This window comes from Carlito syrichta, unplaced genomic scaffold, assembly GCF_000164805.1.
Source record: "Carlito syrichta isolate Samal-C Ts95f unplaced genomic scaffold, Tarsius_syrichta-2.0.1 Scaffold305297, whole genome shotgun sequence".
Classification (NCBI taxonomy): domain Eukaryota; kingdom Metazoa; phylum Chordata; class Mammalia; order Primates; family Tarsiidae; genus Carlito; species Carlito syrichta.
In genome coordinates, this window is record NW_007249393.1 from 133,156 (window position 1) to 159,146 (window position 25,991).

Sequence of the window (25,991 nt, forward strand, 5' to 3'; positions counted from 1 at the left end):
ATTTAATTTTGGAGAAAAAAGAACTCTTTAACACAAATTTCATATATTTATGGTTCCTAATTAATGACCCCAAATATCTTCAAATCAATCATGTTAACATGACTGTAAGTAAAGTATATCTGATTTTTTCCTCAGATATACATTGAAGTTTGCATTATTAGATAAGGGTATGAAAGGAGCCGTGGTATCAAAACTGCAGTTATATTTGAAGGGTCATTCAGACTTTACCAAGACTTACAGGTACTGATAGCTTGAAAAAGGCCTTTTACTTTGAAAAATACAGTGAGAAACGAAGCCAGTAGTTTTAGAACTTGACTTTGGATTTTGTTTTCCATTTTTATTGCTACTACTTTGTTCCACTTCCCAACATTGATATGTTGCAGAATAGCATAACAACCAATATCATAAATTCCATTAAAGTCAAATGATTCACAAAGACCGAATTAAAAATCTTTATGAGTGAATGACATTACCTTGATTATCTATGATTGCAAAACTTGATTTATTTGTGCCTTCTAAAGATAGATTAAAGTAAAAATGGTGATCTTCTATGGATTCATCTCTGTCCACTGCGCTGATGGTCTGAATTATCTAGGAAAAGAAAAAAAAGAACTGATTTTTGTTGTTCTTTGGATTCAGGAGAAAGATAATTGCTGTTATTATTACTATTTTTTATTGAAATTAGTTTGTCACAATTCATTAGGGACTTAGCAGGGAAAAACTGTCAAATTGTTGAAGAATATAAAATACTTTTTCAGGCTAAAAATATTTTTACTTGTCCCTTTTAAAAGGGTGTTATGGTGTTTTACAATACTCATGGTGGATTTCATAAAGTAAGTTTGTTAGAAGTTCTCCTGGCATTGCTGCTATATTTAAAGACTTCTTCCCACCCTCTTTGTCTACATTTTCTCCCTTTCTTCCTTCTTTCTTCTTGCTTTCTTACCAGTCATTGCTATTTGCTAAAGCTATGCATTTTGTTTTAATTGAGAGCAAAACTTTGGTAGCGTTATTGGCTTACCAGAGTATGTGCTAAAGTAATGAGTTTTTTAAATTGATTTGAGAAAAAATGCATTTAAAACTTAGAGGCAATATACATGATTTCCTTTGACCCATAAAGATTATAGAAAAAGTGTTCCATAGCAAATACATTTATCTTTGTATCTAAGATCATAAAACAATGAAGTAATGAGGAAATGCACAAACTAGTTATCAATTATTTTTTTTCTTTCAAGAAATGAATGTGTCAGTCAAGCAGTACGTTGTTGTCAAAAAAAAAAAGATACGCTGTCAAAATCACATAGTGAGATTGTGATTAATTCTGGGAATTAAATAAATTGATTATACAAGTTATTATTTTAAATTTTCTAAAAGTAACGTGCTTTTAACAATATGTCAAACAAAAATAGCCTCAGATGCAGGATTTATGTTGTGCCTTAAAAAATAGATATCTCTCCACAGACATAAAGAACATTATGAAACTAATACAATTTGTACATTAGTTTTCTACATTGATATTTTTCTTGTAACACATTTCTAATAAACCGTAATCATTTAGTGTTAATTAAATAATCTAATAAAACATTTTATTCAATTTCTGCTTATAATAATAAATGTGAATATTGTGTTGTATCAAAAAATTTAGAATGTCAACAATTTTTATAGGTTGGGTGAAGAGCTTGGCAGTCTGATATTCTGAATTCTGGTTTTGTCACCTTTAAGTTATTTAACTTTTAATAATGAAGATACTAACATTAACTTTTAGGGTCCAATTTTAGAATAATATGTCTTAGTTTATCAAAAAGCTTGTCACACAATGAGTATATCTCTACTATGTGTTCTTCATGAAAGCAATGTCTCACTGAGATTTGCATAGACCAGTATCTTGAATTTTGTCAGTGATTCTGTTACATGCACATTTACTGAAGTAAGATAGATAACAAAGTGTAAGATTCATGCTACCTTGTTGGCATATGCAGTCTTGATTTTTAAAGAAATACTTTATTATAATTCCTGATGTCCTGTATGAAACATGAGAATCTGACTAAATGTTGAAAACATCTCCTTTTTGTGTATGAAGGCTAAAGAAGACTGGAGAGACTTTGGCTTTATAAATATATTTAAAGACTTATGATTAATCAAACTATCCTACACACATGTATAGGTAAACTTGATGAGTAGGATTTCCATACTCTGCTCTTCAATGAACATACCTCCACTAGTATTTACATTGTAAATTAAGCTTTCAATAAGATATGTTTTATTGAGTTCCACTGCTTTATAAAAATAGAAAGCAATTGACATAAAAAAACCAGCCATTTATCAAATGTAATTAATTCTACTGAATTAATCTTGAACATGTACACTTTTCATTGAGATATAAATCTCTAAAATACAGACTCTGGATGGAAATATCATTTTTTTCCTTTAATATAACAATAGGAAGGTGTTGTTATAATTTTCAAATATATTTCTAATAAAATATCCCTATTTGTTGTATCAATTGCTATATACATATATCTATTTACCTAGGACCTATCACTGGCCACATACATTTGTTTAAAAAAAAGGAAAAGCAAATTAAAAAGGAGAAGTATATACAAGAACAGCCATGGTTTGAGAGGTTGGGGGAAAACAGCAAAAATAATCATTCCAAACTATGATAAATTATGAGAGATGTTTAAACTTTTGGTCTTTCAGTATTCAGAGTAAAAGTTTCAATAAATGAAAACGTGAAATAGTTTTTTTAAAATATCATCTGCATTTTTTTAAATCTAGGTCTTCTAGGTATTTTTACCTTATATTAGGCTAAAGATGCAAACTTTCTCACACTGCCAAGAAATTATGGTGAACGAATAAGAATGAGACCATCACTTTTCCTTCTACTCTAATGAGAAAATGATTCTAAATTGAACCTGTATTGACAAAATAAATGTAAAGGATTTTAAAAACTTGCTGAATATCTGTTTATACAACCAAAGTTCAAGTTAATAAAGTAATAGAACTGGAGCCAACAAGAAAATCTAGATTGTAATGTCTTTGCTTTCTTTGTTAGCATCAAAACTGCATGATAATCTAATATTTTGGTCCTGGATAGAAGCAGGGAAACTCAAGGTAACTTTCCACAAAATTATACTATATATTTAAATGCCATAGATATTATAGTTATGTCATTAACTTGTAGAAGTCTATCTATTTTCAGTTAACAACTAAGCATTCTTAGGTTTTGCTTTCTTTTTTTTTTTTTTTTTTTGAGTTGGAGTCTCAATGACAGTTTATTTCAATGCTTTTTATTTTATTATTTTTATTTTGTTTCCTTCCTTAAATTGGTTTTTAGAACATACTTTTCGAAATTTATATGAAGATCAGAATATATAAATGAAAAAGGGTTAATTATAAAAAAAATTCTGATTAATATCACAAATGTAAGCTGGGCTCGGTGGCTCAGCCTGTAATCCCGTGCCTTTGGGAGGCTGAGGTGAGTGAATTGCCTGAGCCCGCCGATTCGAGACCCGCCTGGGCAGCAAGACCTCATCTCTACAATAAATCAAAAAATCAACCGGGCGTGGTAGCGCATGCCTGTAATTCCGGCTACTCGGAAGGCTGAGGTGAAAGGATCGCTGGAGCCCAGTGGGTCGAGGCTGCGGTGGCCGGGAGCGGCCACTGCACTCCAGTCTGGGCGACAGAGTGAGACTCCAACTCAAAAAAAAAAAAAAAAAATCACAAATGTATCCATTTAACACATATTTGATTGGCACTTAGAGCACTTCAACCAATCTCAGGCCCTGGGGATGCAATGGTGGATAAGACCAAGAGTGTCTGTCACCACTGGTTTCATTCCAGTGTAGTAGAGGGTCAAGCAAAATTGCAAACTTAAAAAGTATTGCAAAAGAACATAATACATAAAATACATAAAAAAATTAAATAAGACACCTAAAGTATGCCATACTTTGGGTGTCATTAGACCTGGTATCTAAGCAAAAATTAGATCAATCTGAAGAAATGATCAGAGGTTACACCTTGAACATTCTAGGAGGGCATATTACAGAGTATGAATTTATACAGAGGAACGCTCACAAGATCTTTGTCAGGATAGACATATTCATTGTTTTTACTTGGGATCCCATGATGCCAGGAGAAGAACTGCATCTTAGAATGCTCCTTTGAGGACATTTTTAGAGTAGGTCAGGAAATAGAGAACCCAACCTGCAAGGTGTTATCGTGATCCCAGTCACCAAACGTTGGCAGTCAAAACTTCTTGATGTGATATACAAAAAGACACTAACAATCACAGATATAGAATGCATATTTCCTTAAATGAGAAACAATACAGAAATTACTGAGGTGTTTTCATAAACTAAGATACTACAACATGATGTCACATGGAGATACAGCTTCCAAAGTTTCCACATTTGCCTAACAGTATGCTCAGTTCTATATGATATCACCAAAATAATGTCTTTTCACCAATTCCAAGAGACTATATAGTCTTATATATTCTTCTGGTCATTATCTAGACAGTAAAATATGACTACTCTGGGAACTTTTTACATGCCTATAGGCTTCCCTAATAAATGTAAGTTGTTCTTTTTAACCTGTAATTTTTTTTAACCTGTGATATATTGCTGCATGTGTGCCATGAAATTGGATGAAGCAAAGTTTGCTTTTACAGGAACATTTCTCTATACAACTGTCTACATAAGGTCCACTCCAGAAAAGAAGTTAGGTCCCTTCCAGGATGGATAGAATAAAGATAGAGAGAAATTGCTATATGAAACACATATTTCGAAGATGGGATCAACAAAACATGATTGACTGGAGATGGAAAATAAAAGTTCAAATGAATAAAGAATGATAACGATATATTTTTGCCTGTTTGTTTGTTTCAATACTTGGTGAGTTATAATGATTTTTCTAAGAGTCCTGAAAAAAGAGCAGACTTGAGAGCAAAATTCGTGTAATCATAAGATATCTGAGTAGAAATTTCACCTAGTTAGTTGTACATGTAGATTAAACTAGGAAAAAATGAACAAAAGTACAAATCTAAAAGTCATTTGAATAGTAACTGTGCGTTGAGATATAGTGGTGGATGAGAGAAAACAGAGTGAGCTAGGGAAAACTAAGAAGGATGGGCACAGAGCGGAAGGAAGGTGAGAAGAAAACCAAGGATCACAATATGAAACCACTGAAATTTTGCAAAGCAAAGTTTTTACATGGAGACAAGGTAAATGGCTTTACATTACACAGAATATCAGTATAAAATAATCTAAAACTCACCGATATTATACTTTACTTCTGGAAAAGATGTTTAGTATCAGTCAAGATAATGCGAATCACTGATTTGAAAAATGATAACTATTTGCTCCAAATAGGAAAGGCAAATTACCCTATTGTCAGCTCATTTATTATGTTAATGCTTCACAAACTGCTGAAAGTTCTTTTCTTCTCTACCCGCCCAGGCCACATACACATGTAGAACAAAACCAGAAATGATGTTTACCCATGTAGATTGTTGAAAAAAAATTTTGATACCTGAGTAGAGTGTGATTATTCTACCATTTTTATTTTCTATAATTAATGTATTCTCTCTCCAGAGAAGATAGCTAAAGGACATCTTTTAACCCACTATTTTGTCTGTTTGAGCCTACAGTAAATGAAGCAAGAATAATGTTCACAATATAAAAATATGTGTAAAATAGAAAATATTCTCAATGATTTTAATTAATTACATGTGACAATGACATTTCAGATATACTGTGTCAAATACACATTAATAAAATTGACTTCATCTTTTTTTTTATTTTTAAATTTGACTACAGGAAAATATAAATTCTATCATTTATTTGGCAGCATTCCACTACGTAATCTTTTTTATTTTTAAAGTTGAAAATATATGTTTTTTTCTTTTTCTTTTTTTTTTTTTTTTTTTTTTGAGTTGGAGTCTCACTCTGTCGCCCAGACTGGAGTGCAGGGGCTGCTCCTGGCCACCGCAGCCTCGACCTGATGGGCTCCGGCGATCCTTCCACCTCAGCCTTCCCAGTAGCCAGAATTACAGGCATGCGCTACCACACCCGGCTGATTTTTTGATTTATTGTAGATGAGGTCTTGCTGCCCAGGCGAGTCTCGAACCCTCGGGCTCAGGCAATCCACTCACCTCAGCCTCCCAAAGGAGCAGGATTACAGATTGAGCCACCGAGCCCGGCTCTTCTTTTCAAAAACTTATTTTTCATGTAGCTTATATATTGTGGTATAAACCTCTATTTAAAAACTCTATGAAATATTGAGTAAAAGAAGGATTTATTTCTCATTATTGTTTTAAATTATATAATTACTCATGGCCACTGCAGCTCAACCTGCTCATCTCAGGCAATCCTTTTGCCTCAGCCTTCCAAGTAGCTGGAACTACAGGCGTGCACTACCACACCTGGCTAAGTTTTTTAAAAATTTATTATAGAGATGAGATCTTGCCAAGTTGTCCAGGCCGGTCTCAAACCTCTGAGCTCAGGTAATCCTCTCGCCTTGGCCTCCCAAAGTGTTGAGATTACAGGCTTGAGTCACTGCACCTGGCTTAAAGTATATATCACATAATTATAAATTCTAATATATGTTAAATAGAACTCAATGTTACAAAAGGTTTTGTGATTTTTATTTTATTATATTTATTATATATAAATATTTTGTTATTACTATTATATTAATTATATGTGTATTCTAACTTGTTAACCAGAATTTAGGTTTAATTTTTGCTCAGGGTTTCTTAGCATCACACGAAAAATGTGTGTGTATCATTTTGTTTCTTTTACTTACAATATATTAATAGATTTTACAATATTATAATATATTTACCTTTTTAAAACACTGCTTTTGAAATAGTTTATAGAGCATGAGGATGAGTTTTAGCTTAAAACTTTGAACATTTTGAATTTTACATGACTTTTTACTTAAAATATCTATTAGTTTTCCTATTAGATATGCATATTCTTAATAATATTAATGATTATTGTGTTAATATTCTTTAATTTTTTTCTGTAAGCTAATTCTCTGAATCTCTTGTTTGGATGGGTGCGTCTCTGATGAGATGAGGGAAGTTTTCTTGGATAATTTCATGGACACCCTTATGTAACTGGAACTGGCAATTAATTTCTGATCAAAACTCGAAATGCCATAAGACATAAGTTAGACAAGTGGGACCTCATCAAACTGACAAGCAAAGCCAAAGAAACCAGAGAGCAGGAAGATAGCCCACAGACTAAGGGAAAAAATCTGCCTACTGTATGTCTGACAAAGGCCTAACATCTAGTATCTATAGGGAACTCAAACGTGCCGAAAGGAAAAACAAACAGCCCTATTACAAAGTGGGCAAAAAATATGAATAGACAGTTCTCAAAAGAAGACTTACAAGCAACCAAGAGATCCATGAGAAACTGTTCAGCCTCACTAGTCATCAAAGAAATGCAAATTAAAATCACACTGAGATACCACCTAACCCCAGTGAGGATGGCCAACATCAATAACTCAAAAAATAACAGATGCTGGTGAGGATGCGAGGAAAAAAGAACACTTCTGCACTGCTGGTAGGAGTGTAAACTAGTACAACCTCTGTGGAAATCAGTGTGGCGATTCCTTAATGATCTAAACATCAACCTTCCATATGACCCCACAATCCCCCTGCTGGAAATACACCCTGAGGAACTCAAATCATTTTCTGCAAAAGATACCTACATACACAAGCTTATTTCAGCATTATTCACAATAGCAAAAACATGGAACCAATTGTGCGGCCCAGCAAAAGAGGACTGGATTTTTAAATGTGGTACATATATACAATGGAATATTACACAGTCATAAAGAATGACAAAATTATGAACTTCTCAACAACTTGGATGGGCTTAGATTCTATAATACTGAGTGATCTATCACAGAAAAAAAGAACTGAGTACCACATATTCTCACTCATAAGCGATCCTTAAACAATTATCATAATACTATAAAAAAGGAATTGCCAGTAGTGGGAAACTTCCAGGGGAAGAGGGAGCCAACACTGGCAGTAGTGGGAAATTGCCTGGGGTGGGGGGGTTGAGGCGGGATTGCTAGTAGTTGGAAACTGCCAGGGAGGGGGACATGCCTCATCAACAAGGGTACCTGCATAATGAACATTTGTATACCCAATCCTGAATTGAAACCCCACATCTTTAAAATAAAAAAATTATTAAAATTTCTGACATTTTTTAATATTATATTTCCTTTTACTGCAGTCTAATGAATTTTTTTAAGTTGTGTTTTTTTTAAAATAATTGTAGAATCACAGGAAATTGCAATAATTGGTGCTTATCTCTTAAACACTTCATTCAGCTAAACTGATAGTTACATTTTATGTAACTATAGTACATTATCAATATCACACTCACATAGTAAAACAAAACCAACCGTGAAGATGCTTTTATTGACTTTCTATGTTTTTTTATTTTATAAATAATTGATGCCCATAAGAATCCAATGAAATACATTATTACCCTGCACTACCATCATCTCTTCAAGAGACATTGACAACCTCGTTTCTATGCAATATCATGTGTACCCAGATGTCATACAGCACATTCAATTTCTTCAGAAGGAAATAAACCCCATGCTAAAAATTTGCAATATATAACATGACTCTTAACTGCTACGGTTAATATTGACCAAAATTACTTACTTTTTTTTTTTTTTTTGAGTCAGAGTCTCACTCTGTCACCCTGGCTGGAGTGCAGTGGCATCCTCACGGCCACCACAGCCTTGACCTGCTGGGCTCAGGCGATCCTTCTGTCTCAGTTTTCCAAGTAGCTGGAACTACAGGTACGCCTAGCTAATTTTTTGATTTATTGTAGAGATGAGGTCTTGCTGCCCAGGCGGGTCTCGAACCCGCGGACTCATGCAATCCACTCACCTCAGCCTCCCAAAGGCGCGGGATTACAGGCTGAGCCACCAAGCCCGGATCCAAATTTACTTTCAACGAAGTCCTCTATTACCAATGTTCTCATTAAATAGTATTTTATTTTTTAAAAAACTCCTTAAGAAATAGAATTGTAGAGTAGCAGTTTATTTTCTTTTTTTTCATGAGAATATTGGTATTCAGCATGGTTAGGATATTATCATTTAATTTGGGAAGTGTGAATGTATAGAAGTAGAAATCTTTTGCTATTGCACCACATAATATTTTGTTATTTTTGTTTACTGCTGTTTTTGATATTTTATTCCCATATGAAGGGAAACATATTTGAATTAGATTCCATGGTTTTCCATACATGTGATTTTTAGACAACACTCAGGAATACCAGGCAGTTCACACAATAACCTGAAATTAACATTAGAAAACAAATATTCATTGCAATCCTCTCTAAAGAACCACTTTGTGTCTTTCAAAAACATTTGCCAAAACCAAACCAACAAAAGAACTAACAAAAGACATTCAAAGAATAAATAAAGAACAAAGACTATTTTGCTATCCTGCATTTTCCTCAAAAAGTAAAAAATGCATATCCATCAAATTCACAAAGATACACTCAACTTTCTCTGGAGAACCGTGTGCAATGTATTGCTGAAGACCAAATTAGATAATTTCAGTCAAAAGAGAAACAGAGCAGCCTGAATTACTAAGCACCTATTTATTTATTTTTTTACTCTCTGGCCACTTTGCGGCCAAGAATGAGCATTAGCTGTAAAGAAAGTGACTTGTTTTCTAACTTATCTGATATTCAAGCAGAGTTAAACAATCTTCAACATCTTAAAATAAATCTATCATGAATAAATTACCTATTATTGAAAATAAATTATTATTAAAATGGTCAAGAAAATATTGGACAGAGTAGAACATAGTTTTAAGGCCGACATATGTTCATTGAAATGAATTTGGAAAATTTTTACAGGTTTTAAGTTGTTATATTTTACACTCTCCACTTATTTATAAATCTCCATTTTAAGAAATGAACCAGCAAATCTCATGGACAGTCTCACAAATTCTCATACATATAGTCACATCACAAATTTTTAAAAAGCAAATTTCACAATTTAAAAAATCTGTTTTAATTATTTGTGAATATGTCTTACAATTCCGATTATCTTGATGCTAAAATAAAGGTAATAGGAAAATGTTGCTTTTATAAGATGATTTATTGATTGTTATGGAATCTAATTGCGTCAAATGGTGTTACTTCAAATCTCATTAATTTGGGTGCTTTATTAATCTAGGTGCTACTATGAGAGACTGCTTTTCTTTGTACTGGGTTTAATAATTTACTTTGGTTATTACTCCTCAATTAAGCAAAATCATCTGTGCACTCAAATTTCATTTTACAACATTTTTACATGCCGGTTGGAACTGCTAAACACTAAGGTAATTTATCAAACCTGTTTTCTATAAATCAATTTATTAAAAATGTTTATTCCCTATGAATATAGTAATAAACATAATATGGTTTCTGGCCCTAATAAAAAGTGTTAATTTCTATGTATGCATATTATTGAAAATAATTTGGTAAAGTTAAACTATTCTGGGGAAGACATCATATATCCTGGGGAAAACACTCACATTGATAAATATATCATCTGTAATGGAGACAGAGTGCTTGGCTATTTCTTTATTGACAACTCACCCATAGTATTTGCAAAAAGCTATTTACCACAACAGCATCAAGGAACTAACTTTTAAACAAGACAATATATCAACTGGCAAGTCTTCTTGTATTTTAATAATGAAATTACTCTTTCAGAATTTTGCAAATAATTATTTTCTCACTGATATTTTCTCTTTATTTTTAACTAAAATTTATTAATGTGCCAAAAAGTTATACAGTTTGTAAATATTGTCATCTGTAATTTAAAATATTTACTAATGTTATATACTGATTTCAGACAATTTATTTTTTTATAGGAATTGTTTCTTTATTCTTTTGCTTTTAAGTGTATGGTATTTTTAATATGTACAATGTTTTTCCCTCTTGTATTTTTATCTTTTAATAATTTTATATCAATTCTATCACATTTAAGTTTAGAGAATGTGATAGAATGAAATAATACACGAATCTTGCACTATTCCTAGTATTCACATCTTTATTAGACATTTGAATATAGACATTTAAAGTAGCAATATCTAAAATGTGATAAACGATATGTAAAATTTTCTTTTGCAATTTGAATAAAAGACCATTTGCCTATAAATGTTTATAATAGTTATGATGAAAGAAACCTTCTGAAAATTATATCTTTTATGCTAAGGTAGATTAATAAAAAATATGAAGAAAAAAATTAAAATAATGCAGAAACAACGAAATAAGATATAGGTTTCTTTAGAGTAGTCTTTATCATTAGCAGAGATAAAAAATAATGAGTAATAAAATGGCTACATAATGAAAGAGAGCAGGATTTTCTTGGGCAGGTATCCCAATTTTACTTCCTGACCTTCCATCTGTGTTTTCTGGAAGTTCCCATTAACAGATTACAGAATCTTGGGTAAATGACTGACTCCAGATCTAAAACAAGTTATATAAAAGGCCAGGCTATGTAACCTTCTGAGTCCAGAAGAGGAACACAACCACACAGTAATTTTAAATGATCAGTTTTTTGAGCTTTATTTAATGGAAGTTTCCCTTAGTGATAAAGACATTCCCCAGACAGTAGAATTTCCTCAGTGAGTAAATGCTTTTGTAGTCATTAAAGAATAAAAATATAATTACTAGAAGATATCTTAATGATATGCAGTCTGACTACTATATAAATGAGGATATATGATTACTCTATATTACTATTTATAGAATAAATTAATGAGACTAATGCCCAGAGATAGTTTTCCCTAGGGTCATAGGGCTTGGCACTCAGTATCACAGGCTGCATTCAAGACTCCCTTGGAAGAATGAAACTCAAAGTGACTAGAAAATATTTAACATGACATAAGAGATCATGTTTGAAACTATAAATCCTATTAAAATGATGAATTTTAAAAGAAATAATTATAACTTAAAATAGGAGAGTGACCATCATGACGCAAGGAGAGCTCTAAAGGGCACTCAGAGGCTCAGCAAAAATATCTGAGGACCGACAAATGTGGAAGAAAGGCTTTCTCCCCAGGTCTAGCTCTCCATAGAGAAGGTGTGATTGCAGCCTTCCACATGGCAAAGGCGTTCACTAGGCTGCCTGAGTGTACCTTCTTCAGGAAGGCAGGAACAATTCTCCAGAGTACCTTTGGGCTGCAGGATGGAAACGCAGAGGGAGTTGGCGCACACTGAGGTGCCAGGGCTAGAGCTCAGTGTTCACGTTGGGTGGGCCATAAGACAGTTATCCTGGGGCCAGACTGGAATTGGAGGGTTGCCCAGGGCCTATGTATTTGGGACATTTGTGTCTGAAGTGTGGCTGGAGCAAAGCACCACATAGATCCCCACGCATCAAGACAGTTGTTCGGCTGCCCAGAAGTGCCAAGAAGCCCTCTCCCTCCTGCCATGTTCATCAGAGCCCTCTACTGACAAGGCTCTACCTTGCACTCACTGCAAAGGAGAAATGCTCCCAGGGCTAATCCCTTCTCACAGGGCAAGGGACATTCAACAGGTACTGAAGGATGAAATGTGGAGCACGAAGCCTTACGTGGTGAGTGGCAGCGCTTACAACATGCTGAATGGGAAATCCTGTAAACAGTCAATGTGGAGTCTGAAGTATACAGTAACAGGTATGGATGGATGGGGATCTATTTTTCTAAACATTCTTTGTCCTTTTATAATTTCTTCCATGATGTACATTGCTTACATTTTTTCTTTCGTGTGTTGTGTGTGTGTGTGTGTGTGTGTGTGTGTGTGTGTGTGTGTGTGTGTGTTGGGGGCACATATAAGCATTTTTAAAGCAATTATTGTGACGGCATTTTGGAGCATTAAAAAGACCTGGTCCTTTTGTGAAGAGTAGTGTGGACAAGGGATACACAATTTCAATTAGACAACAGGAATATGTCCAGGAGATCTATTGTACACAGTCAATAAATATTTACTATAGTTAATAATAATAACTTGAACACTTAAAAAATTGCCAAGAGTAGATTTTAAATGTTGCTCTACAAAGAATAAGGATGTGAGTAATGCCTATGTTAATTGGCTTGATTCAGTCATTCCACAATATATAAATATGTCAAAACATCATTGCACACAATAAATAGATACACTTTTACGTGTCAATTAAATATAGTAAAAATAAAAAAGTACTGTTAGGAAGACGAAGAGGTGAATTTCACCTTGGAATACGTAACATAAACCAATCATATCAAGTCTATCATCCTGAACACAAATTCTCCTTTCACTTTCTGGTATTATTAAAGTTTTTCTTTCCCCAAAGTTCTCCAGATTATGTGTTCTTTATGCTCGATTCTGTCTCAGTTTTATTTTTAGAAATCCACTTTAGGGGCCTCAAGCTAAAAGACTGTTTAAAAGAAAACTCCTCTTTTCTCCTTATTGCTGTTCATGTTTCATTCTTCAATGGGGACGTGTCAAAGTAATCTTTTACTTTGCTTTTGTCACAGAGTTCCCTGCTTGAAATCTGAGAAAGTATATATGAATGATTTTCCATGAACTTATTCAAGGATTTACAGTTTTTTATTTATTTTACAAATTGTGTTCTGATGATGCAGTCATTTTCGTATTTTATGGATTGACTATTCCTTATTTGTAAACATTTTCTCTGAAAACTTCTAAATAAAATTATCTTAATATTTTGCTTATCAGAAACATTTTGTTTCCTTGCTATGATTGTGTTGAACTTAATTATCCTTTGTAATACTTTAAACATTATTTACATAGATATTACATTAAATAATTACGATTTTTACATGTACATGATTTCTGTAACATTAATTATGCTTTACTACATTTTAAAACAAATATTTTTAAATAACTTACTTCATAAATTTTTGTGTTCACACAGTAATATCCTACTTTTAGGAATGAATAAGAAATTAACAGCACTTTTGAAAGTTCTTAGTAGCACTTTGGTAGGTATATATTAACATTAGGTGTTTGATTTCAATTCACTTGAAGAAAACCTAACCAATAAATTTCAAACCAGAAATCTGAACTTAAGTCTGGCTGATGCTACAACTAATATCTGAGGAAGCATGTGTCAGAAAAAAATGACAATTTGTATATACGATAGCCATAATGCTCCTGATTATTAAAATAGGGCATCTCAGTATATAAGAGAGAAAGTATCTATAGTAATGTTGTTCACATTGGTGACACTCAATCTCCTTCCTATTTCAATTCATAAACTATAGGGAAATTTTTGGCTTGGGTTTGAGTGGAGGAGCTTGACAGGTATTCACATATTATTCTTTCAAATACTTATTGGACTGAGACAAACTTGTAGAATTTGATAGTGACATATACCTATTCCCCTAAGAATTAATTGATAATATCTGGCCTTCCTCCTTAAGGGAAATTGATCATAAAAAAGACTGACTGATGTGACTTATTCTGAGTTTCAGCAACGCATATCCCAGAAAGGATGTGAGGATAAGTCAGATAAACCCTCTTTTTAATTTTGCCCTTGAAAATGTAAATATTATCTTGTCTGTGTACACAAAGCGAAAAACTTGCTTTTAATATGTTTGTTCAACTGTGCAACAATCCAAAGAAAACTAGTCCTTATGACTAGTGTGGCATATAGTTAAAATCAGTATCACTCTCAGAGACAGATGCATACTTTAATTGTGGCACAATTGCACAATTGATGCTGAAGAAGTTGCCTAAACTTTACAATCATACTATGCACATCAGTAAAATTATACAAAGCATAGAAACTTTCCATGCAGGTTTCTGCTCTGTGCCATTACCTCCGTTAGACATTTCTCTTTTTGAGCAGAGTTTAAATGTAGATATACTTTTAGAGGGCACTGCAACAAATACTAGTCCTTGAGTTTCATTTTGAGAAGTTCTACCTTGTAGGAAATTATCTTCCTTCCTTCCTTCCTTCCTTCCTTCCTTCCTTCCTTCCTTCCTTCCTTCCTTCCTTCCTTCCTTCTTTCTTTTCCTTTCTTTCTTTCTTTCTTTCTTTCTTTCTTTCTTTCTTTCTTTCTTTCTTTCTTTCCTTCTTTCTTTCTTCTTTCTTTCTTTTCAGAACCTCATTCTGTTGTCCAAGCTGGAGTGCAGTGATATGATCATAACTCACTGCAGCCTCATATTTCTGGGTTCAAGCAATCCTCCCATCTCAGGCACCTCAGACGTTAGGAATACAGGCACACACTATTGTGCCTGGTTTATTTTATATTTTTACTTTTTGTAAAAATAAAGTCTCCCTTTGTGTGTTGCCCAGGTTAGTCTCAAACTCCTGGGCTCAAGTGATCCTCTTGCCCTGGCCTCCCAAATTGCGGGGATTACAGGGGTGAGTTACAGTGCTAGGCTTATATTTTGTTTTGTTTGTTTGTTTATTATTAGAGGTGCCCTAAAGGATAAGGAAATATTAACTTATCTTTAATTTAAAAAACGGATTATTTCTTCAATTACTATATGTGGGCACCTTTATAAATCTGAGATGAATTATGGAACCTTAGTGATATGCATATTTTTATGCCCTGAACATTGTCAATATATTTGTCTTAAATATTGTAATAATAGTCCATCATCCTAAAATTATTTTATCATTGCTTACAATTGTTTTTCAAATTTAAAATACTTATGTAATTTGAAAGTTTATGTGATGTATGGTCCAGAAGAATGATACAATAATGAAATAAATCTTCACCCCTGCATTTCTCTTCTTTTTAAAAATTGTGTTATTCAAAATATTGCCCAACTTTGAGGAGCTACAAATGAAGACAGGCACACTGTCTTTTTAGTCTCATTTTCATTGAATATGGTTGAAAATTTAGATTTTTCATTTCACATTCATAATGACAGAGAAAAGAATATTGAAAATGGAAGAAATTTCACAACTTTAAATGAATCCATATATGAATAACAAAAGCAGAAACCAGCCCTGTAGACTCAAGATACTGGTAAAATTGATCATGTAGCAAAATTTTAGACTACGAGAATTCAGACGAAAATATACCAGATGAATGTTCTCAAATCAAGAATCAATGAGTGAACATATAATTCTATGGATAAGGAGAAAATATGGTAATCATCATGTAAGTCATTCAGCAGAAACAACTTCATCACACAATATTTTGTTACAAAAATCTGGACCATTGTGTTTAGCTAAACATAAATGTGACTTTTTTCAACTCGTATAAGACTTTTATGCCAATGTTTACGTGACATAACCTGCAAAGTAAACACTGCGGGAGGTAGCCTGTATCCAAATGTGACTGGAAGGAAAAGGAGACAGTAGAAGTTTTCCTCTGAAATATAATCATCAAGAAAGATAATATCCCTACCACCCAGTCTCTGTAGAGGAGTAAAAACCTAACATGGATAAGCTCCAATCATCAAACACAGATCGCCTAGTCACATTTGGCCAATCTCCACACTCATCTGCCAGCCGGGTCTTTTTCACTAACCTTTTCCAGGCTTAAAACTCTCCAGCCTTTTGTTTTAGGAGAGTTAAGTTTATCTCTTTCTCTTTTATTTCAACAGTCTGGAATAGCATCTTTCTTGTTGTTGGCAACAAGTGTCCAGTGCTATTTTACTTTCACATACACATTTTTTTAAACCAAGATTTATTAAGAGGACAGAAAAACTCCCACAGTGGGAAGTGACCCAAAAGTTTTGGCCTACTTTCACATATTTTAAGAAGTTTAAAGAGTAAATTTGACTAGATGACAAACTGTGGGAACTTTGTATTTCTGGAATGGTGAGAGTTAAGGCTACTCATACTTTCTTCTTCAAAAACTCTTTCCTCCGTCCATGCCCATGTCAAAAGTTTTCTTCTTTCTTACATAACTGACCACACCTCCCCAGTTTCTTTTGCAGTCTTCTCTTCTTTACCTGTTTTATAAATATTTCTTTTCCCTAAGTTCATTTGTATCCCTACTCTATATTTTCTTCCTGGGTGTCGTGCCCTTTGCTATATACAAATATCCCTCAGTCCCAAATCTCTATTGTTGAATTCAGTGAGAACTTTTTCTGTATTTATTTAACATATAAACTGCCTAGTTCTCTTCTTCTTTGGATATTTTCTTTACTTTTTTATAGGTTACCACACTCTCATGGACCACCTCTTATAAGATTTTTGAATGTTTTACCATTCCCATCACCCTTCCAAAGTACTTAATATTGGAGTATCCAAGAATCAGACTTTAGACTTATTCTTTCTCTACCCACACTCATTCCTTAGGGGATCTCATCACACCACCAGGTTTTAAAGATCATATATAAGATATAATTTCAAGTGCATATGCCCAGCAGAGACTTCTCTCCTGAACTATATATTGGCATCCAGTAGTCTACATGGCATATCCACTTTGATGGCTAATAGGGAATGGGTACCTCAAACTTACAATTTCAAAACTGAGTTCTTGACTTCCCTCTTTTAACTTGTTTCTTCCAGGTATTTCCCCCATCAAATAAAAACACTTCAATCTTTCCAGCTACATTGCCTGCAAATACTGAATTTATTCTTAAGTCACCTTTTCTCCTTCCACTTTAACTCTATTCTCTCAGAAAATTCTTACCTTCAAAATATATCTAGAATCTGCTTACTTTCACTACCTTCTTGTCTTCTTCCATTGCGCAAGATACCATCATCCCTTGATTTGATTATCACAATAATCTAATTGTCTTCCCTGCTTCCAAACTTGTTCCTCTACAGTTCTATACTTAAACCTGTATCCAGAAAAATCATATTCAACGTTTGGCCGCTTTATATTATTCTTTTTATTAAAATCTTTATTAGTTTCCTTGATCATTCAGAGGAAAAGTGTGGTTTTGAAAATGTTTTCAATTCCACCACGATCTGGCTTCTGTTTTCGTCTGCCGTGTTTCTTCCTTTCTGGCACTTTCCACTCACGTGGAAGAGATGTTCTCTTTGAAATGGACACTCACAGTCCTGTCCCACACTCTTTTTCTTCCCCCTGAACTTACTTACTACTTACTTAAGTAGCCTCACCGCTTTCTCTCACTTGAATTCAGGTCTTCATTAAAATATTACATTTTCAATGAGACTTTCTCTAAACATTTTATTTGAAATGTTATTAGCCCCTGACACTCTATATTCACTAGCTACTTTTTGACTTTTATTTTTTCAGTGTTGTTATCCAAATTACCATGTTATTATTATTTTGCTTAATATTTTTTGTATTCTCTTTAATATATTGCTAGATTTATGACAGCAGGGATTCTTGGCTGTTTTATAATATAGTTTCATATGGATATAATAACTATACTATAAAAAATATTCAATTCATATGATTTCATAGAAATGAATTTTACATGCAGCTTAGATAAGAAACTTTAAATATTTTGTAAATAAGAAAAAGTAAACCAAATGACATTACTAATAGTATATATATACTCCTAATGGAATCTATTGATAGCATTTGTTAGTTATACTAAAACACTATTAATATATGCATATATAAATGCACCAATATGTAAAAGTTGGTTAAAAATTTTTATTTGTATTTTGTTCAGTTTTGTTAAGCTAGCAACACACATATATACATATATGTATGCATATAGACTATAAAAATATAATTCTCAGAAAGTCCCTGATGTTGAAGTTATCTTTATAACATTTATTCATATATCACTGGACACATACTGCTTTACTCTATAAAATGGTAGTTGCTATTTTCATCAACACACTCAAGTTTAAAAATGATATCATATATATTTATATGATTATTACTTCTATATTAGTTTTAGCTTTCTATATAAAATGTTAAATAGCAAAAACAACTTAAAAATATTTGCAAAGTAAGTTTGCGGTTTGTATTTCTAATTCTACTTCAAACTCAGAGGTTCTTTTCCTTTGCTACAAATGATATAATTTATTTATTTAAGCTTCATGAGCATTTAATCATTTATTTGTCTATATTCTGGGTACCAGTTAGAGAACTTCTGCCCAACCCTTTGTTTCAATAATTTCCATTGCCTAACTTTCCTTATCAATAGTTTGCACTTCACCATGAACCTGCTTAGCCTTGTAAATCCATCTCATCCTTGTGGGTTCACCTTAATATTTTCTTCTAGTAAAAGTCCTAACTTTTGTCTGAGGACCACTGTATCTACTGAATTAATTGGGCTTATTACTGAATAACTATTATTGTGCTCAATTATTTATAGTTTAGAGTTTTATTTTTTATGTTATGAATCTATTTCATTTTTTTTTTTTTGAGACAGGGTATGGATCTGTTACTTAGGCTGGCGTGCAGTGGCACTACCATAGTTCATTGCATCTTATACCTCCTGAGCTCCAGCGAGCCTTCTACCATATCCTTCTGAGTAGCAGGTACTACAGGCATGAGCCACCATAGCCTCCTATTTTTTTTTTTTAAGAAAGAATCTCACTTTGTTGCTCCTGCTGGTCTCAAACTCTTGGTAGAAATATACCTTATATCTCCAGTCAATTTGCCTCCTCAGCAAGTTTGCCTTCTCTACTGAGAAGATAAAGACCTGGAAGGGGATCCCAGTGAATAATATACTTTATGTACTCTTCCTTATATGATCCAATCTCAGTCAAAACATCACTCCTTCTTTGTAAATTATGAGTACATACAAGGGGTGCCAAGAAAACATATACACATTTTAAGAAAGGAAATAATAGTATTAAATTGTTAATACTTAATATATACTGTTAACAAAAGATGAGTACAAGTCACATTTGACTTCTGCAATTATAAGAGGTGCTCAAAGTGGTTACCATCAGCGTCCAAGACACTTCTGATTATGGCAAATGACTACTTGAGCAATCTCGACCAAAGTGTCCACTTGTATTGTTGTGCATGCCATTTCATTTTTTCTCAAAGTTTTGCCAGTACCGCTGGTTGTCTACAGTCCTTTAAGTTTGCCCATTGGTAGAAGGAAAGGTCATTTGGTCAGGAGAATATAGAGGAAACAACCACACTGTAATCTTCAATTTAAACTGTGCTTCATCAGACCAAACCATTTTGCCCACAAAATCTTTATTCTCTAGTACCATGTTTTGGAACCACTCACAATACTGCCACCTTCAATCACGATTATCTTCATTCAGTGCATGCAACAATCTTGGGATGAGCACTTTGCATCTTGTTGTCTTATTTGCTTGTTTTGATTTTTGAGTTGGAGTCTCACTCTGTCGCCCAGTCTCGAGTGCAGTTGCACACTCACGGCCACCCCAGCATCCACCTGCTGGACTCTGGTGATCCTTCCACCTCAACCTTCCAAGTAGCTGGGACTACAGGTATGCACTACCATGCCCAGCTAATTTTTTTATTTATTGTAGAGATGAGGTCTCTCCAACTTGCTGAGACTGGTCTCGAACCTGCAGACTCAGGCAATCCACTTGCCTAGGCTTCCCGAAGTGCTGGGATTATAGGTTGAGTCACCTAACAGGCCTACATTTTATGGTTTTAAGGATGTATTGTATGCTTGTTTTGCTAACTCCTGTCTCACGTGCACGTTGTTTGTAGATTTCTGTGGCAAGCATATAAACTAACATCACAGCAGAAGAAACAGGACTTGTTGCCTTGCAAGGTCTCTCAGCTCTTCCCTTGTGCACATCACACACAGTATCATGTGTCTCAAACTTATCACAAATGTGTGCAGTTGTTAGGTGTTTTGGAGGTACGACTATATCCTCAGGACTCCCTTGTTGTGGTACTACCACAAATTTCTCTAATTTAAAACACCACTTCAAAATGCTCTTGTTGCTCCTTGAAAAACAACCATGCTTTGCTATTTTCTTAGACTGTCCTGCCTGTCATACTGTGATGCTAGCATTCATTTGTTTAACGCCACCTTTTGAGCAAACCTCATACTACACATCGCTCCCGTAATTCAAATCAATTTTGAAAAGTACTACGTAAGTAACATCTAGTATTTCTTAAAATGGGTGTAAAAGAAGGAACTGATATCAATCCTATTGAAAGTATTCCAGGCAATTGAGAAAGATAGAACAATACCATTCACAATAGCTACAAAAACAATGAAATACCCCGGCATCTTCCTTACCAGAGATGTGAAAGACCTTTACAACAAAACTACAAAACGCTGCTCAAAGAAATCAAAGGCACAAACAAATGGAAAAAATAGTCCATGGTCAAGGATTGGAATAATCAACATTGTTAAGATGTCAATCCTACCCAAGGCAATCTATAGATTTAATGTAATGTTCATTAAATTACCAGCAGCATTCTTCTCTAACCTGGAAATGACAATTCAAGAATTTATATGGAAATATAAATGAACACAAATAGCAAAAAACAATCAACAACAACAACAACAAAAAAAAACAAAGCAGCAGGCATCATGGTCCCAGACTTTAAGCTTTATTATAAAACTACAATAATCAAACAGCCTGGTATTGGTACAAGAAGAGGTAAATAGACCAATGGAATAGGATAGAGCTTCTAGAAGCAAAACCTCAATTTCTCAACCAACTCATCTTCCACAAAGCCTCCACGACCAACCACTGGGGAGATGAGAACCTATTCAGTAAATGGTGCTAGGAAAACTGACCGACCACATGCAGAAGATTAAAACAAGACCCATACCTATCACCATACATAAAAATCAATTCTAAATGGATCAAAGAACTAAAAATAAAACCTCAAACTATAAGAACCTTAGAAAATGCAGGAGACACCCTTATGAAAATTGGCAACCAATTCGTGATCAAAACCCCAAGTGCCCATGCAATGAGAGATAAGATAGACAAGTGGGACCTCATCAAACTGACAAACTTGTACAAAGCAAAATAAACTATCAAGAAAGCAGGGATACAGCTCACATAATGGGAAAAAAATATATTTGCCAACTGTATATATGACAAAGGCCTAACATCCAGGATCTACAAGGAACTCAAATGTGTCAGAAAGAAAAAAACAAAAAACAAAACAAAACAAAAAAAAGTCCCATTACAAAGTGGGCAAAAGATATGAATAGACACTTTTCAAAAAAAAAAAGACATATGAATAGCCAAAAGATACATGGAAAAATGCTCAGCCTCACTAGTCATCAAAGAAATGCAAATTAAAACCACACGGAGATACCACCTAACTCCATCAGGATGCCCATCATCAATAACTCAAACAATAACAGATTCTGGAGAGGACGTGGGAAAAAGGGAGAACTTCTACACTGTTGGTGGGAGTTTAAATCAATACAGCCTCTGTGGAATACTGTTTGGCAATACTTAAAAGATCTAAAAATCGACCTTCCATACCACCCCACAATTCCCCTACTGGAAATATACCCAGAGGAATTCAGATCCCTCTTTGAAAATGATTTCTGCACATGTATGTTTATTGTAGCATCATTCAAAATAGCAAAAACACGGAACCAAAATGCTGCCCATCAAAAAAGGACTAGATTTTTTAAAATGTGGTACATATTCATGGTGGAATATTATGCAGCCATAAAGAAGGACAAAATTATGAACTTCCCAGCAACTTGGATGGACTTAGAGTCTATAACACTGAGTCATTCATCACAGGAACAAAGAACTGAGCATCATATGTTCTCACTCATAAGTGGCCTAGAACAATTATTGTAATATGGGAAAAGGATTGGCGGTAGTAGAAAACTGCTGGAGGGAGAGAGGGAGACACCTCATCAACAAGGGTATCTGCATAAAGAACATTTGCATACTTTTTTTTAAAGTGTGTACATTTTTGGCACCCCGGTATGTGTGTGTGTATACATATAAATATATATGTGTGTGTATATATAAATATATGTGTGTGTGTATATATATATATACATATATGTGTATATATACAAATATAATTATTACTTAAATATCTTGCTTTTAATATAATAATTGATTCTGACATTTTGATTTAGTATGAAATTATATTATTTACTATTAATTTTTTTAGGAAGTTGCATATTATGTTTGACATATGTGTTGCATTGGTGTAGCATAAGAAAAGTCCTGCCCAGTCTAAAAATAGAAAAAGAGTGTGTGAGGTCTATAACTTGAAAAGAAATAAACTGAGAACAATTAATATCATAGATCAATCTTTTCACGCTATCTACTACTTGGGTCTTACTTCAAGTTCTTTGTTAGAACAGAGATTATGTCTGTCAAAAAATTAAAGTTGAAGATTTTACTAATGAAGTTTCTTTTTAAAAAAGGGTAGGCTGGCCTTGGTGGCTGAGTCTGTAATTCCAGCACATTGGGAGGTCGAGACGAGTGGATTGTCTGAGCCTGTGGGTTTGAGATCTTTCTGGGCAACTTGGTGAGACCTCGACTCTACAACAAATGAAAAATTGACTGGGCTTCGTAATACACACGTGTAGTTCTGGCTACTTGGAAGGCTAAGGCAGAAGGATGGCTGGAACACAGCAGGTCAATGCTGTGGTGGCAGTGAGAATGCCACTGCCCTCCAGTCTGGGTGACAGAGTGTGACCCCAACACCAAAAGCAAAAGGGGGGTAGACACAAATCATTTTACAAAGCTAACATCACACTGATACTCAAACTGAGTAAAGATTCAACAAAGAAAACTACAGGTCAATATACCCATGAACATAGATGCAAAAATTCTCAGCAAGATCCTTGCAAATCAGATCCAACAACACATCTCAAAAATCATCCACCATGACCAAATAGGTTTCATCCCCAGTATGCAGGGCTGGTTCAACATCTGCAAGACCATAAATGTAATTAAATACATCAACAAATGTAAAACAAGAACCACGTGATTGTATCATTAGATGCAGAAAAAGCTTTTGATAAATTCAGCATCCCTTCTCGATAAAAATCTTCAAACTCCTAGGCATAGAAGGAACATACTTCAAAATATTAAGCACCATCTACAATAAACTCAATGCCAGCATATTGCTAAATGAACAGAAACTGGAAACATTTCCCCTGAAAACCCGAACAAGGTAAGACTGCCGACTCTCACTCCTCTTATTCCACACTGTATTAGAAGTCCTAGCTAGAGCAATTAGACAAGAGAAGGAAATCAGGGGTATCCAAATAGGAAAAGAGGAAGTTGCGTTATCCCTCTTTGCTGACAACATGACCCTACACCTTGAAAATCCAAAAGAATCTGTCAAAAACCTGCTTGCACTAATAAAAGACTTTGGCAAAGTCTCAAGGTACAAAATAAATGTGCAAATGACAATTTCAATCTTATACACCAACCACAAGCAGGCAGAGAACCAAATAAAAAGCACAATCCCATTCACAATAGCCACAAAAAAATGAAATACCTCAGCATCTTCCTACCCAGAGAAATGAAAGACCTTTACAATGAAAACTACAAAACACTGCTCAAAGAAATCCAAGAAGACACAAGTAGAAAAATATCCCATGCTCATGCATTTGAAGAACATTGTAAGATGTCCACTCCACCAACGGTAATCTACAGATTCAACCAAATACTCATTAAATTACCAAGATCATTCACTCAGACATGGAAAAAAAATACAGAAATTCATATGGAAACATAAATGACTTGAATAGTCAAAACAATGCTTAGCAAAAGAAACAAAACAGGAGGTACCACACTTCCAGACTTCAAACTTTACTGTAAGGCTACAAAAATTAAAACGGCATTGGTACAAGAACAGACATATGGGCTGATGGAAGAAGATAGAGTTTTCCAAAGCAAAACCCCAACTTCTCAATCGATTCATCTTTGATAAAGACTCCACTACCAAACCAGGGGAAAGGAGAACCTACTTCAGTAAATGGTGCTAGGAAAACTGACTGACCACATGCAGAAAATTGAAACAGGATTCCTACCTAACAATATACACAAAAATTAGCTCTAAATGGATCAAGGCCTAAACATAAAACCTAAAAGTATAAGAACCTTATAAAATGCAGGAGACACCCTAATGGAAATTGGAACTGGCAACCAATTCCTGATCACAATCCCAAGTGCGCATACCATAAGAGATAAGATAGACAAGTTGGACCTCATCAAACTGAAAAGTTTCTGCAAGGCAAAAGAAACCATTAAGAGATCAGGGAGACAGACCATGGAATGAGAAAAAATATCTGCCAATTGTATATGTAACAAAGTCTTAACATCCAGGATCTACAGAGAGCTTAAACGTGCCAAAAGGAAACAAAAACAATAGGCCCCTCCAAAAGTGGGCAAAAGACATGAATAGATACTTCTCAAAAGAAGAGATATGGGCAATCAAAAGAAATATGAAAAAGCGCTCAGCCTCACTAATCATCAGAAAAATTAAAATTAAAACCACATTGACATACCACGTAATCCCAGTAGGAATGAGCATCATTAATAAAACAAATAACAACAGATGCTGGTGAGAATTTGAAGAAAAGAGAATGCTTCTACAATGCTGGTGGGAATGCAAACTAGTGCAACCTCTTTGGAAAACAGTGTGGCAATTTCTCAAAGAACTAGAAATTGACCTTCCGTATGACTCAGCAATTCCCCTGCTGGGAATTTACCTGGAGGAACTCAAATCATTCTACAAAAAAGATACCTGCACATGCATGATTATTGCGGCACTATTCACAGTAGCAAAAACGTGAATCAACCGTGCTGCCTACTGAAAATGGACTGAATAAAAAATGTGGTACATATACACAATGGAATATTATGAAGTCAAAAAGAAGGACAAACATATGGACTTCACAGCAACTTGGATGGATTTAGAGTTTTTCATACTCAGTGATCTATCACAGAAACAAACAAAGTACCATATGTTCTCACTCATAAGCAGATTCTGAACATTGCCATAATACTTTAAGAATGGGATTGGCAATAGCGGGATACTACTGGGGTGGGAGTGCTGTGAGACACACATGGATAAGTGTACATAATCTCAAACCAGGTGAAGTAGGGACCAAAGGAAGGCCCAAATTTTACCTGTATGACAACCACTTATTTACCTAATCCTGAATTGTACTCCA

At 34.2% G+C, this 25,991-nt stretch overlaps 1 protein-coding gene across 3 annotated transcripts in view; it reads right to left on the minus strand.

Moving 5' to 3' along the window:
- CDH19 (cadherin 19) overlaps window positions 1–25,991 on the minus strand; it is a 106,726-nt gene that overhangs the window by 5,988 nt on the left and 74,747 nt on the right. For 2 of the 3 annotated variants that reach the window (XR_002482168.1, XM_008061504.2), the window contains exon 10: window positions 474–591. The exons of the other annotated variant lie outside the window; for it this stretch is intronic. Coding sequence is in view for 1 of the 2 variants with exons in the window: in XM_008061504.2 (XP_008059695.1) it covers window positions 474–591 (118 nt within the window). In the remaining variant the exon portion in view is untranslated. The remainder of the gene's footprint in view (window positions 1–473; window positions 592–25,991) is intronic. 3 annotated transcript variants of the gene reach the window in all.